This window comes from Rhizophagus irregularis, chromosome 17 (assembly GCF_026210795.1).
Source record: "Rhizophagus irregularis chromosome 17, complete sequence".
NCBI classification, from domain to species: Eukaryota; Fungi; Glomeromycota; class Glomeromycetes; order Glomerales; family Glomeraceae; genus Rhizophagus; species Rhizophagus irregularis.
In genome coordinates this window covers 759269-773957 of record NC_089445.1, presented here as the reverse complement: position 1 = coordinate 773957, position 14689 = coordinate 759269, and the positions used below count along the sequence as shown (strand labels likewise).

The 14689-nt window shown below is 27.4% G+C and overlaps 6 protein-coding genes across 6 annotated transcripts; 3 read left to right on the top strand and 3 right to left on the bottom strand.

Annotated features, from left to right (window-relative positions):
• Positions 1-2403: 2403 nt before the first annotated feature.
• Positions 2404-2870, bottom strand: OCT59_008903 (uncharacterized protein; the record flags this gene model as incomplete). Its single annotated transcript, XM_066133183.1, has 2 exons — positions 2404-2739; positions 2808-2870. The coding sequence occupies 2 exons, from the start codon at positions 2868-2870 to the stop codon at positions 2404-2406; spliced, it is 399 nt and encodes a 132-aa protein (XP_065999652.1).
• Positions 2871-3575: 705 nt separating this feature from the next.
• Positions 3576-3869, bottom strand: OCT59_008902 (uncharacterized protein; the record flags this gene model as incomplete). Its single annotated transcript, XM_066133182.1, has 2 exons — positions 3576-3685; positions 3779-3869. 2 exons carry the CDS (start codon positions 3867-3869, stop codon positions 3576-3578), a joined length of 201 nt encoding a protein of 66 aa, XP_065999651.1.
• A 2115-nt stretch (positions 3870-5984) lies between these two features.
• Positions 5985-7327, bottom strand: OCT59_008901 (uncharacterized protein; the record flags this gene model as incomplete). The annotated part of the gene is made up of 2 exons (XM_025329889.1): positions 5985-6794; positions 6899-7327. The coding sequence occupies 2 exons, from the start codon at positions 7325-7327 to the stop codon at positions 5985-5987; spliced, it is 1239 nt and encodes a 412-aa protein (XP_025189448.1).
• A 1452-nt stretch (positions 7328-8779) lies between these two features.
• Positions 8780-10197, top strand: OCT59_008900 (uncharacterized protein; the record flags this gene model as incomplete). The annotated part of the gene is made up of 2 exons (XM_025331322.2): positions 8780-9071; positions 9167-10197. The coding sequence occupies 2 exons, from the start codon at positions 8780-8782 to the stop codon at positions 9988-9990; spliced, it is 1116 nt and encodes a 371-aa protein (XP_025189447.1). The 3' UTR covers positions 9991-10197.
• A 755-nt stretch (positions 10198-10952) lies between these two features.
• OCT59_008899 (uncharacterized protein) lies at positions 10953-12166 on the top strand (the record flags this gene model as incomplete). Its single annotated transcript, XM_025331321.2, has 2 exons — positions 10953-11265; positions 11340-12166. The coding sequence occupies 2 exons, from the start codon at positions 10953-10955 to the stop codon at positions 12164-12166; spliced, it is 1140 nt and encodes a 379-aa protein (XP_025189446.1).
• A 1000-nt stretch (positions 12167-13166) lies between these two features.
• On the top strand, positions 13167-14457 carry OCT59_008898 (uncharacterized protein; the record flags this gene model as incomplete). Its single annotated transcript, XM_025309783.2, has 2 exons — positions 13167-13485; positions 13567-14457. The coding sequence occupies 2 exons, from the start codon at positions 13167-13169 to the stop codon at positions 14394-14396; spliced, it is 1149 nt and encodes a 382-aa protein (XP_025189445.1). The 3' UTR covers positions 14397-14457.
• Positions 14458-14689: the final 232 nt, after the last annotated feature.

Below are 14689 nucleotides of genomic sequence, written 5' to 3'. Positions count from 1 at the left end.
GATCACGTGATTTGCAAATAGGCAAAAAATATGAAAGATTAAAGAAGAAAAGGAAAGGAAATAAATATAAAGCCAGTTTTATGTCGAAGTATGAAAGAAAAATTTTCTCATTTGGGCTTTTTCTTGTATCACATCCTCACATCCGTTTATGGAATGTGACACAAAGCGCCAACTGAATGACTATTTGATATTTCACTAAACTTGGACTTTAATCAAAAACGGTTTAAATACTAAACAATGCAAGTAGTTTGACATAAAATCGAAGATGTGTATTCTGCATAATTATTTGTTTATTATTATTAGACAATGCTAAATTTCTATTTTTTATTATCTTTGAAATTGAAAGAAAGTTAAATTTTCAATTATCAATTCACGAATTTTCTCGCAAGAATACACATTCTTTGAATATCTTATAAAAAAAAATTAATTACGATATTGTGAATGTTTGCCTCATCATCATCGCATTTTGACATCATCAATTCATCATAGGTCTCTTTATGGTTTAATAGATTGTAATAGCTACTATTTATATTCTATTTCTTTCTTTTTTGAATTTATAAATAATGTAACCAATAGTATTAAAATTTATAAATATTACTCTAATCATCAAACAAAGTAAAAGTTATAAATCAATGATGCTAAAATTATGAGCGCCAAAAATCTAATCTCTTTGTAAAAGCTAAAAATATTTAATGAACGACTGAAAGTTCTGAAATATATGTTGTAATCTGACTTTCCTAATTCAAAGCATTCATGAAGTTGATTCCTTAATAGTTAATTCGAATTTTGTTGAGAATAATGTTCTTCATTATTTAAAAAAACGTAAATACAGAAGTTTTTACGAATCGTTATGACTTTTTCAAAAAAATTGACTCTAGAGAATTAATCGGTTCTCAGGTCCACGCTCCAAATTCTAATTTTTTGTTGAAATAATAATTTTTTATATCTCGAATTGATTGTGTTAAATCTTTTTATATAAAAAAAAAAATTATAAATTCCTCTTGAAAGAATAAAGTTTTTAAAGTTTTGCATAATGTGCCTTTTATATATTTATATTATTATAATTACGCAATAACAAAACCTTATTAATAATACAAATAATGCAAAATCATATTTACAATGTATTAAATATTTGTAAAATTAAATAGCATTGATTAATAAGCTTTAATCAAAGCAATGTAAAGATCCATAAATAGAAAGAAAAAAAGGGTTTTTTAATTTAGTTTTCACCGATTGGTCCGTATTCAATTTATTCAATTGTATGATAAACTGTTTACTTAATCATTAAATGTAATAGAAAGCTAAAATGATTTTTAATGTTGTATCTTCTAACATTAAATTTTAAGCAAGAATTGTCTTCTTAACCCAAAGATATTAAGCAAGAAAGTATAAATTCTTTAAACTCTTTAAACTCTTTTCTAATAAAAAATTCTTAGCAGTTTCAGTATTGATCTAAATGTAGAATGGAAGATTCTAATGAACATTCTAAACATTCTAGAAGTTCTATGGGAGACACCGTCACGCCGATCAATTAATATCATTGGACATAAGTTTCCATCGAAGTTTCCATTTGAGGCTTCCAATACTTCCATTACTAACTAATTTGGTAATTTCATTGAAAGAAATTTTTATTCACATTTTTCCAAATTAATTATCTTCTATAATTTTGTTTTTCTCATCATTTGAAAATCATTTGAAAAACTGTCCATATTTATGAGAAAAAATTAAAGAACTAGATGGATGATATTGTAATTTAAAAATAGAAGAAGCAAATCATAAACATAAAATAGTTGATAATGACGCTGGAATTATTTAAAATCTTTGCAGAATAATATCTTAAATATCATTGGATGAAAATATATATCACGTAATTCACATTACTTATAAGACTAATGATTATCATGAACAGCAGTCATTTCTTTAATTTTAATTTTATAGTAAAAAAGGAAATATAAATATTTATCAGAATAAATAATAATTGTAGTTAAAATAATTCTGAAGAAAGTTCCAAAATTGATTATTTGATAAATTCTATGGTTAAAAACTAAATAAAAAATTGAAAATACGTTCAGCCAAAATTTTTTTTGTTTGAATAATTCATAATATGCTTCTCTACGTATTAAGTTATTAAGAAATTGTTTTACACCTTTTCTTCAGAAATGTAATATCAAATGGATTTGGATCATCACAAATTAAATTGATCCATTCCCTCATTTTTTCATTTAAATAAGATGCAGTTGAGAGTTTTTCTGGTTCATTGTCCCACATTAATCCTGCGTAAAAGCAGTGTAAAAGCTTGGCACATCCTCTGGAATTTCAAGCCTTTCATTATTACAAATGTCTTTGCTAAATTATTATCATGAGCTCTATTATACCAAGGCCTTTTTCCGGTTATGAAAGTATTCATGATAATGCCAAATGAATATCAGAAGCAGCAGTATAATTTTCGCCATTTTCGCCACGTAAAACTTCTGGTGCAATGCACGGTAAAACTCCATATATTTGATTTGTTTCATGATAATAACGTGGTCCACAAATACCAACATCACTACGAGTATCTGTAACGTCTTTCTCATCCACAAGTAAATTTCCTCTATGAACATTTTTGCGGACTTTTCCTTCAGAATGAATCTTTTCAAGACCTTCAACTATTCTCCACAATATATCGATTATATCTTTCCGGGAAAGAGTCCCGTTAGTACGATCAAGATATTGGTACAAGTTGCCGTTTTCATAACACTAGGGGCGATGTAGGTACTGCGAGGCCGTTAGGCCGAGGTGGGTGAGGCGCTAGCAGCGCCACCCACTATCAGCCCGACGACTCCTAAGTTTTTCCAGCCCCGCCTTGATCTTGTAACATTTATTATCATTTCACGTCTTATTCCTCATCACCAACAGCACTTAATAACAATCATATAATTAGACGTCTGAAGCTGACTGAATACACTATAATTTGGATAAGTAAATTTTAAGAGAACGTATGGATAGTATAATTGTGCTTATCTTTGGAAAAAAAATTGCAAACCGTTTAATTTAATTATATTTACCTGGTCAACGTAAGAACTTATTATATTTAAGTAACAAGAGAAAATGATCTGCAATTTACGGGCTTCGTTATTAATAAAAAAAATATTTTTTGGAATTTCGTGTTCTTTATTATACAAACTTTTTTAATGAGCAAAAAAAAACAGTATGCAGTAACTCTTTTGGCTAAGGGAATTAATTATTTTAAAAGCTCACACTATGGGATATATGCATAAAACTGCAAATATAAAAGAAAAAAAAATAAAAAAAGCTAAACTAAACTAAGTAAAGGTTTAAAAACTAAATAAGAACCAAAATTAACTTATTTTTGGTCAAAATGGTTCAAAAATAAATCATTAAAATTTGAATTAGCTGGAAATTTACGGACGTCCCTATAGTTAAGTCGAAGACGTGGACTTCAAACTCTGCAAGTGGCTTAGCCAGGATTGACACTTTAAATTTGCATATCATATCACATGATGAAATGATGATCCAGTAAAAAAGGGGCGTCTTTGATTGGACCGGTTCGGCAATCCTTCCTTCATCCCAATTCAATCTGGGACCTTCCATCCAAAAAGCTGAATAAATGCCATTAAATCCATCACTTCCAATATATTTAACCATTTCAAATGCCTCAAATGGAAATAATCACAAGCATGTACTGTAATTGAGTATGGTGGATTAATTCATCAATGTCTTTATTTCCTGATGATCAGTAAGGAAATAAATTTAGTTTCACATGTCGCACACCAACCGAAAGACGTAGTAGGTCCATTACATTCCGGACAAAATTTTGATTTTTCTGGAGTAAATTTAATTTCTTGATCTTCTAAATTCTCTTCCATTTTTATTTCCTTTTATAGAGTATTGTTTAGTGATAGCGTTATTTTATTTTGCTTGTAAAAAGTGGGCTTTTTATGACTTTTCTTTCTAAAATATATTAGGAATGTTAATTTGCTCAAGCAGTTCGGTTTAGGTCCCAAATCCTGTCAACCACGGTTTATTTAAAACCAGTTTACAACAAACCGGTTTGTTTAACTTGTTTTTTAAGAATGCATCGGTAAACATACTTTACTTGCTTTGCTCAAGCTAGTTTAATTAATAGATAAATTTTTGTTCAAACTGTGAATGCTTCAAATTTTTAAAAAATACCATGGTTTAAATTGTAAATATTTTCCTTTATATATTATTTGATAATTAATATAATTAATTGTCTATATTTTTATTGTTATTTGCGATTTAATATATAATTATATAATTTTATAAATTTATTCGTTTTAATTTATTTATTTAGTATTTCTACAATATCAATAATATCTGCTTTATATCATACATGTCTTTAGACAAAGACTTGCACGAATAATTTCTTCTGATAATCGGTTACGTATTGGACTAATGGTATGTTTAGCTATTGAAAATATCTGCTCACTAGATACACTGATTGCTTGCAAGTTGTAACAAATAATCCCGTGCCATTTGTGTAAGCCTAGCGTAACGCGCATCGGATGATTGTGCTTTCCAGAAATCTAGTACGTCACAATCTTTTATGACGGATGATAAATATTCTTCAAAAACATTAGGCATATGATTTTCACTAATTAAAGACATACATCTAAGATGTTTCTTGAAATAATTTCTTGAAGTGTTTCTACAATTTTCAGTTATAGATGAGATACTTTAAGCATGTTTGTTCGGGTTTTAACTTAAACTCTGTTTAAATTGCTCGACATGAGCATTTTTAACATCCCTAAAATATATCCTCTTTAGTTCTCATGAATAAATTATTATTAACTTATTTAATTAATTCTTTTCCTTGATTTATTATTAGAAAATGCATAATAATTGATCACGTACGTAAAAAATGGAAAAAAGATAAGTTCTTACAAAATTACCGCAAAATCTTACAGTAAATCGAATATATAATTTCCTTTTACTCACTTCCTTTTAAGGAACATGTCCAAACAATTAACGTTTGTTTGCGTCAATAAATACCCCTGAAATGATATTTGTTTGTACCACAGAATTAGCCCTAAACTGATTTTAGTTTGTCCCGTAAAATTATTAGTATTAATAGATCAAAATCATGTATATGACTTATTCATCAATATTTCAATTTATTCAATTATATGACAATCTAGTTTATTTAAATATAATAATCGTTATTTTAACCGTTTAAACCGATTTTTATTTCTTTATTTACCGTAACTTCTAACATTAAATTTAAGCAAGAATTGTCTTTTTAACTCAGGTTATTAAGCAAGACAGTAACAACTCTTTTCAAATAAAAAATTCTTAGCGGTTTCAAATAAGTGTCACGAGAGTACTATTAACATGGCTATGTATAATATTTCAAATATAATAATGAACATCACGTAGCAATGTTCTTGGAAGCTACCAATAACGCTCTAGGATTTCCATTTGAAGGATTGGAAGATGCAAAATTCTTTTTTGTCATTGGGCATAGCGATTGGAAGCTTCTATCTGAAGCTAGCTTCTGATACTTCCACATTGTATTTATAGTAAAACAATTAATTAATCTTCGATAATCGCTACAACTTTGTTTTTTCTCGTTTGAAAATCATTTAAAAACTGCCGGATCATATTTATGAGAAAAAATTGGAAGCCAAAAAAATTAGATGATCTTGTCAATTTAACAGATAATGAAATGGGAGAAGCAAATCATAAAACAAAAAAATCTAGATAAATTATATCACGTGATGCAGGGCAGATCACCTCAAGAGAACGTTATACAATATTCGCAAAGAATAAAAATAATGAATGTGAGACTAATGATCATCATAAAGATAAACAGTAGTTATTTCTTTAATTTTTAATTTATATAATAATAATAATGGAAATATAAGTTATTAAGAATAAATAATAATTACAGTTAAAAAAAAAATCCAAAAATGATTATTTGATAAATTCTATGGTTAAAAAAAAATTAAAAATACGTTCAGTTAAAATTTTTTTTGTTTAAATAATTCAGGAAAATACAAAAGTCTACTTGTATAATATGCTTCGGGATGTATTTCCGGATGAGTATATGTTTTAGATAATTGAGAAATAATTTTACATCTTTTTTCTTCAGAAACGTAATAATTATCATCAAATGGATTTGGATTATCACGAATTAAATTGATCCAATTTAATTTTTTATATAAATAAGATGCAGTTGGACGGTTTACTGGATCATTATCCCAACATTGTCGCATCAATTCTGCGTAAAAACCTGGTGTATCCTCCGGAATTTTGAGCCTTTCCCCATTACAAATATCTTTTGCTAAATTAATATCATGAGCCCTATTATACCAAGGTCTTTTTCCGGCTGCAAGAATATTCATAATAATACCAAATGAATATATATCGGAAGCGGTATTGTAATTTTCACCACGTAAAATTTCTGGTGCAATGTATGGCAAAACTCCATATATTTGGTTTGTTTCATGATAGTAACATGGTCCATAGAGACCAACATCACTAACACGAGTATCTGTAACGTCTTTCTCGTCCACAAGTAAATTTCCTCCATGAACATTTTTATGGACTTTTCCTTCAGAATGAATCTTTTCAAGACCTTCAGCTATTTCCCATAATATATCGATTATATCTTTCCAGGAAAGAATCCCGTTAGAACGATCAAGATATTGATATAAGTTGCCGTTTTCATAATACTTCATAACAATCATATAATTAGACGTTGGATCTCTTGTAATACCAAATGTTTCAGCTAATGAAACTGACTGAATACATTTATGATGTGTTTTAATCTACAATTTGAATGAGAAAATTTTTAAAAAAGAACATATGGATATTATTATTCTGCTTATCTTCGGAAAAAAATTATAAAGCCGATTAATTTAATTATAGTTACCTGATTAACGTAAGAACCTGTAATATTTGTTGAATTATCAAGTCGTTTCAAAGCAACTTTTATTGGACCAGTTCGAGTCCATTCTTGCAATCCTTCACCCCAAACTAATCTAGGACCTTCCATCCAAAGGGCTGAATAAATGCTACTAAATCCACCACTCCCAATATATTTAACCATATCAAATGCCTCAAATGGAATCCATTCCAAATAATCACAAGTTTGTGAGGAATTTAATTGAGTATGACGGATTAATTCATCAACATCTTTATTTCCTGATGACCAATAAGGAAATCTTCCCTTCATAAAATTAGTTTCACACGTTACACACCAACCGAAAGACGTAGGTCCATTACATTCCGGACAATACTTTGATTCTCTTAGAGTATACTTAATTTTTTGATCTTCTTGGTAAACTAAATTCTCTTCCATTTTTTTTTTTATAGAATATTGTTTGTGCGGTAATGTTAGTATATATAGCGATATTTTTTGTTTTCCTATTTTGATTACCATTGAATGTATTTTGAATTTACTTAATTCTTTCTTTCCCTTGTAAAATAGACTTTCATCATCCACTAATAAAATATTTGATCACGTGATTTGCAAATAGGGCAAAAAATATGTAAGGTAAAGAAGAAAGAAAGGAAAGAAATATAAAGCCAGTTTTATGTCTCGAGTGTGAATGAAAAAAATTCCTTATTTGTTGATTATTCTACAAGTTCTGCATTATTCCTTGTATAACATCCTTTTTGTGGAATGTGAAACAAAGCGCCAAATCTGACTTTAATCACAAACGGTTAATACAAACTAACAATGTAAGTAGTTTGACATAATATCAACGATACATATTCTGAAAATTACTTAGCATTAATAAATTTGATCAAAATCATGTAAAGATCCGTAAATAGATTTCGAAAATCATCATATTCAATTAATTTAATTAATGGGATAAACTGATTTACTTAAATATATTTATTTATTTAAGTAAGACGTTTAAATTCTTAAGATATTAAGCAATAAAGCAAGAAAGTAAAAACTCATTTCAAATAATAAATTCTCAGTAGTTTTAAGAGAACATTAACATGCTATGGTAATTTATAAAATAAAATTACATAATGGAAACTTTTTTATGACGTAAAGAAGTGACTTCATATAGTTCCTGCCGATCATCTACCAAATCTTGTCATTGGATATAAGCTTCCATTGAAGCTTCTAATACTTCCAAATTGCGATACTAAATTCAGTAATTCTTTTAATTCTTTTAATAGCGTAGGACTCGAGATGCAATGTCCGTCTGTCACGCCGCATGTATAACCAATGAAAATTTAGGATCAGGGGTAACAATTATGTAGCAACAATACTGCAATAATGAAATATCAGGATCAGCATAAAATTAAATGTGTAACATTTAACATTTTAGCCTACCGCGTCGACGTTTCGGACGCTCCAACGGTCCCCTTTACCTAGTTTATAGTAAAACAATTGATAATCTGTTTTTGTTTTGTAAAACTGTCCAACATATTTATAAGAAAAAAATTGGAAGTCAAAAAGAATTAGATGATATTGTCAATTCAACAGATAATGAAACGGAGGATGTGCAAAGTATGAATATATGGAATATATGGTTAAGTTAGTCTAGTATATTTCAGTATTGGTAATACTAATTTTTTCTTCTAGAATTTTGCTAAATATATGATAGTTATTGTTATCTAAGTTATTGCGTCAGTCAAATAATATAGTAATAAAAGGTTTAGATTGTTTTACATCAATATAGACTTACCGACAAATCAGACACATCTGGCACGTGATGATCATAAACATATATAAATATTTAGTTTTCCCGATTAATACCCGAAATCCTTTTTTTTTTTTTTTAAAAAAAAAATGTCTCAACTAACGTATCAAGTAAATTTATCTAATTCACTTGAAATAAAAGAAAATTATTATAGCCCAGTTTTTAGTACATATAATAATATGTTTTGGCAACTATTATTTCAATCTGAAGATGAATCTTATGGACTTTATTTAAAACCAGTTGCGGGTCCAGACGAAATTACTTGGAGAGGACGTTTAAAATTATCTTATAAAATATTTATAAAAGAAATTAAAGATAATCGCACCACTGAACTTTGTAATAGTAACCTTGTTATACCTCCTGATACGAAGATAATATACGGTAAAATATTTAAAATTCCATATTTACGATTAACTTTTTTCTTTTTATTATCTTTTTCGTTAAACATATATGGGTTCTCTTTTTTTTTTATTTAGGTTTTGGATGTTCAAAAGTATTTAAAAAATCGGTACTTCAAAATGGAGAATTGATAATTGGAGTCACAATTAAAAATCTTGAATATAAAGAAGGAGGATTTTCTAAAGCCTATTCTCCTAAATCTATTCCAAAAAATCTTATTGATGCATGGAAAGATCAATTATTTGATTATCAACCGGCTGATGTGGAATTTAATGTGCAAGGTGAAAAATTCTATGCATGTAGCTCAATACTTTCTAAAAGATCCGAATATTTTGCGAAAATTTTATCAGGACAATGGTCTGAATCAACAGTCGTTCAAGGAGAAAATGATGATAATAATGAAAATGATGGTAATGATAACGTTACAAATGATTCAAAGATACAATTAAAGAATAATTTAACAAAAAATAATGAAATATCAACACATCAAATAAAACATCGTATTGAAATTTATGAATATGATTCAATTACATTTTCTTCCATGCTTGAATATCTTTACACAAATCAAGTTATATGGACAAATAAAGATAATGATTCTATTGCTGTAGGATTATTTCGATTAGCGGATCAATATCTTTTATCAGATCTTCGAGAACGAGCTAAAATCAGGATTTTAAATGAATTAAATCTTTCTAATGTATCAGAAATTATGTTTAATTTGGCTTCAAGATATGAAGATTTAAAGGGTCCAGTTTTAAAATTTATGGCTAAAAATTTTGAAGAAATTAATAATTCTCAAGAATTTAAAAATGTTTTGGCAAATTTAGTAAATTATCCAAATTATAACGTGGTTTTGTCGGAAATTTGGGCAGAATATTTCAAAATTCAAAGAGTTAAATAGTTTTTATCCTTGATTAGCATTTCGTCCGTGCCTCTTTTGAAAGCTTTAATTAATTATAGCTAAAAATTCAATGTATAATGCTAGTACTCATTGTTTGTTTTATGAATAAAATTAGATATAGAAATAGATATATAGATATTATAGTGTCCGTATTTGTATTGTCTTATGGCGGTAATTAAACTAATAGATAACACTATATTTGCAATTCAATTCTTATATAAAACGAAATTAGTCATGTAACAAATTCTATTATAGCGGATCTATATAATGAAATATTTTCGGTTTATTGTCTCAACCGACTTCAAGTTTGACATATTAAGTAAATTTATTTAAATAAAGCTTTGGCAATTATCAATATAAAAACTCTTATGTACTTTATTTATAGTCGATTGCGATTCCAGATGAAATTATTTAGAGAAAATGATCAAATTATCTTTGTACATATTGCGATTAACTTTTTTTATTCGTTAGCATAATTTTTTTAAACGCATCACTTCGAAGTTGTTCTATGCTTGTAGGACAACAAATCGATGACTACAATGGCCATAGTAATGAAAAATCAATGCCAAATAAAAAGTATCATAATAAAGTTACTGAATACGATTCAATTACAATTGTCCATGCCTATATAAATCAAGTATTCTATCAATTATAAAATTATTTCTCTAGGTAAATATCTCTTCTCGGATCGAGAACGAGCAAAAATATTTAAAGATGTTTTAGCGAATTTTACCAAATAATCCAAATTAAACCGCATAAATACCCATAGAGATCTACGAGTATTTTAAGTGATGTACTAACTTAAAGGGATACTATATGCAGTGCTAGACGACATTTAAAGAAAGTAGCTTAGTTACATAATATATTAGATTGCGTCAGAATGTAATCATGTGCGAATATCTATAAATAAGACAAAAGCTTTTTTCAGATCAATCATCTCTTTTTTTTTTTTAAAAAAAAAAATGTCTCAAGCAACTTCACAGTTAACCTATCAAATAACTTTACCTAAATCTCTTGAAATAAAAGGAAGTTATTATAGCCCAATTTTTAGCACAAATAATAAATTGTTTTGGCAATTATTATTTCAATTTGAAAATAAAGAATATTATGGACTTTATTTAAAGCCAGTCGCGGGTCCGGATGAAATTACTTGGAGAGAACGTTCAAAATTATCTTTTGAAATTTTTATAAAAGAAATTAAGAATAATAATCAAACGACTGAACTTTTTAAAGAAAATTTTGATGTACCTCCTGAAACTAATATTGGATGCGGCGGTAATATCTAACGTTCTATATAACAATTATTCTTTTCAATGTTATTTAATTTATAAGTTTTTTTTTTTATTTAGGCTATGGATACGCAAATGTAATTAAAAAATCATTACTTCAAAATAAGGAATTGATAATTGGAGTTATTATTGGTGACATTGAATATAAAGAAAGCAGTTTTAATAAAAAGTATATACCTGAACATACACCAAAAAATCTTATAGAAGTATGGAAAGATCAATTATTTGATTTTCGATCAGTTGATGTAGAATTTAATGTACAGGGTGAAAAATTCTATGCATGTAGTTCAATACTTTCTAAAAGATCCAAATTTTTTGCAAAGATTCTTTCAGATGATGATACCAATGATGATATCGATATTGATAGTAACGATGATGATGAAAGTAGCGATAATGAAGATTGTAACGATGATTACGATAATGATGAAGTTGATGATCCAATGATATTAAATAACGACAAAGAATCAAACTATCAAATAAAACATCGTATTAAAATTTCGGAATACGATCCAATTGCAATTTCTGCCATGCTTGAATACCTTTACACAAATCAAATTAAATGGACCAATGAAGAATATGATTCTATCACCACAGAATTATTTCGTTTGGCAGATCAATATCTTTTATCAGATCTTCGAGAACGAGCAAAAATTAGGATTTTAGATGAATTAAAAGTCTCAAATGTATCAAACATTATGTTTGATTTAGTTCCAAAATATGGAGATTTAAAAGAACCAGTTTTAAATTATATGGCAAAAAATTTTGAACAAGTTAATAATTCTCAAGAATTTAAAGATATTTTGGAAAATTTAGTAGATTATCCAAATTATAATGTAATTTTATCAGAAATTTTGGCTGAACATTTCAAAGTTCAAAAAGCAAAATAGGTCGAAATTGTAATATATCTATATATAGATAGTTGGTGGCCACCCATAATAAGATTAACAAATTTAGCATATAACAATATGATTTGGTTAGTCATATGTAATCTTTTTTTATATGGGATCTGTAAATAAGAAAATTAAGGGCTAACCAAACTTACCTAAATTGGAAATAAAAAATTATTATAAGCCTATTTAGCACAAAAATAGTTTTATTTACTAGTTTCGGGTTCAAATGAAATAATGAAATTAATTACTTTAGGGAACGTTCAAAGTTATCTATTGAAATAGTTATAAAAGAAATTGTGAATAATAATAAACAATCTGCTGAAATTTTATAATACATAGTAATTTTGTTGTAATTTCACAATACTTGAAATTGGATGATGTATTATTTGACTTTTTAATTGTTAAATATCTAAATTTTTTATTTTAAGTTGTGCTATAATTGTTGATACTGGATATAAAATTATTTTCCTGAACTTATTTCAAAGAATCTTGACGTAAAAATTTTTACTTAAGGTCTGAAATTCTTCAGGAGAAGAACAATGTCAATGTTTAATGATGGGATAATGATTGTCACAAAATCGCTACTTAATGTAAATTTGGAAAAGCGATATTCTATAAACTCCGATAAAATGATGATTAATAAATAATGCCAAATAAAGCATAATGTTAATATTTCTATCAATTATACACTTTCATCCAGGTTAAAAATTTATTTTAGCAAATTTTAGTAAATTAACCCAAATAACTATTCAAATATAACGTTCTAATTGTTATAATTTATAAATGCTTTTGAAACGTGGTGTAACACATATTTGTTATAGGTGTATATCAGTCGACTATTAATTGTGGCAAAAATGGGTTACATTACCCCTATATATAAAATAATGTAAATCTGCTTTCTATTGACGAGTCGCGAAGATCCCTCACAAATTTCTATAAATAAAGAGCTTTTTGGATTAATCTAAAATTTTTAAATTTTTTAAAGAAAAAAAAAAAAATGTCTCAGATAATTTCAAAATTAACCTATCAAGTAAATTTACCTAAATCGCTGGAAATAGAAGATTATTATTATAGCCCTATTTTTAGCACAAATAATAATATGTTTTGGCAATTATTACTCCAACTTGAAGATAATGAAGATAATGACTCTTATGGACTTTTTTTACAGCCAGTTGCAGGTCCAGATGAAGTTACTTGGAGAGAACGTTCAAAATTATCTTTCAAAATATTTATAAAAGAAATTAGGAATAATAATAAAACCGCTGAACTTTATAATAAAAGTTTTATTGTACCCCCTGATACTCCTATTGGATACGGTAATATTTTGGTATTTCCCACAATCCCACACTTAGTTTTCTTTTTTTAATCATTAAATTTATGTCTTTTTTTTAATATAGATTTTGGATATCATAACGTAATTAAAAAATCTTCACTTCGAAATGGAGAATTAATAATTGGAGTTATAGTTAATAATATTGAATATAATGAAAGCGACATTCGTAAAACATATTATCCTGAACCTATTCCAAAGAATCTTATAGAAGCATGGAAAGAACAATTATTTGATTTTCGATCGGTTGATGTGGAATTTGATGTACAAGGTGAAAAATTCTACGCTTGCAGTTCAATACTTTCTAAAAGATCAGAATATTTTGCGAAAATTTTATCAGGTCATTGGTCCGAATCAACATTTCTTGGTCAAAATGAACCTTCTATAAATTGCGATATTAAATTTATTAACAAGAGTAATTATCCTAATATAAATCTAGATGGGAAAAATGATGATAATGATGATAATCCAATATGTCAAATAAAACATCGTATTAAAATTTCAGAATACGATCCAATTACAATTTCTGCAATGCTTGAATATCTTTACACAAATCAAATTAAATGGACCAATAAAGATAATGATTCTATCACCACAGAATTATTTCGTTTGGCAGATCAATATCTTTTATCAGATCTCCGAGAACGAGCAAAAACTAGGATTTTAGAAGAATTAAAAATCTCAAATGTATCAAAAATTATGTTTGATTTAGTTCCAAAATATGGAGATTTAAAAGAACCAGTTTTAAATTATATGGCAAAAAATTTTGAACAAGTCAATGATTCTCAAGAATTTAAAGATATTTTGGCAAATTTAGTAGATTATCCAAATTATAATGTAATTTTATCAGAAATTTTGACTGAACATTTCAAAATTCAAAAAGCTTATAGTTTTTAGACAATTAATACATGGTCTTTTTTTTTTCTCTTATTAATAAAAGAGGAGTTGTATGTATTGTACTATTAACTTTTAATTGCGCTGTAGCAGTGATGTGCTCTTGGAAGATTGGAAGCACTATTGGAAGCACCTTTGGAAAGATGGAAGCATAATTTTCTAATAAAACCATTTGGATTGGAAGCTTCCAACCAAAATTTTATACTATTGGAAGTACAAATGCACATCACTGCGCTGTAGCTTTAATTACTCCTATAAACAATTATATATGATCGCAATATTCATATTTACCGAAT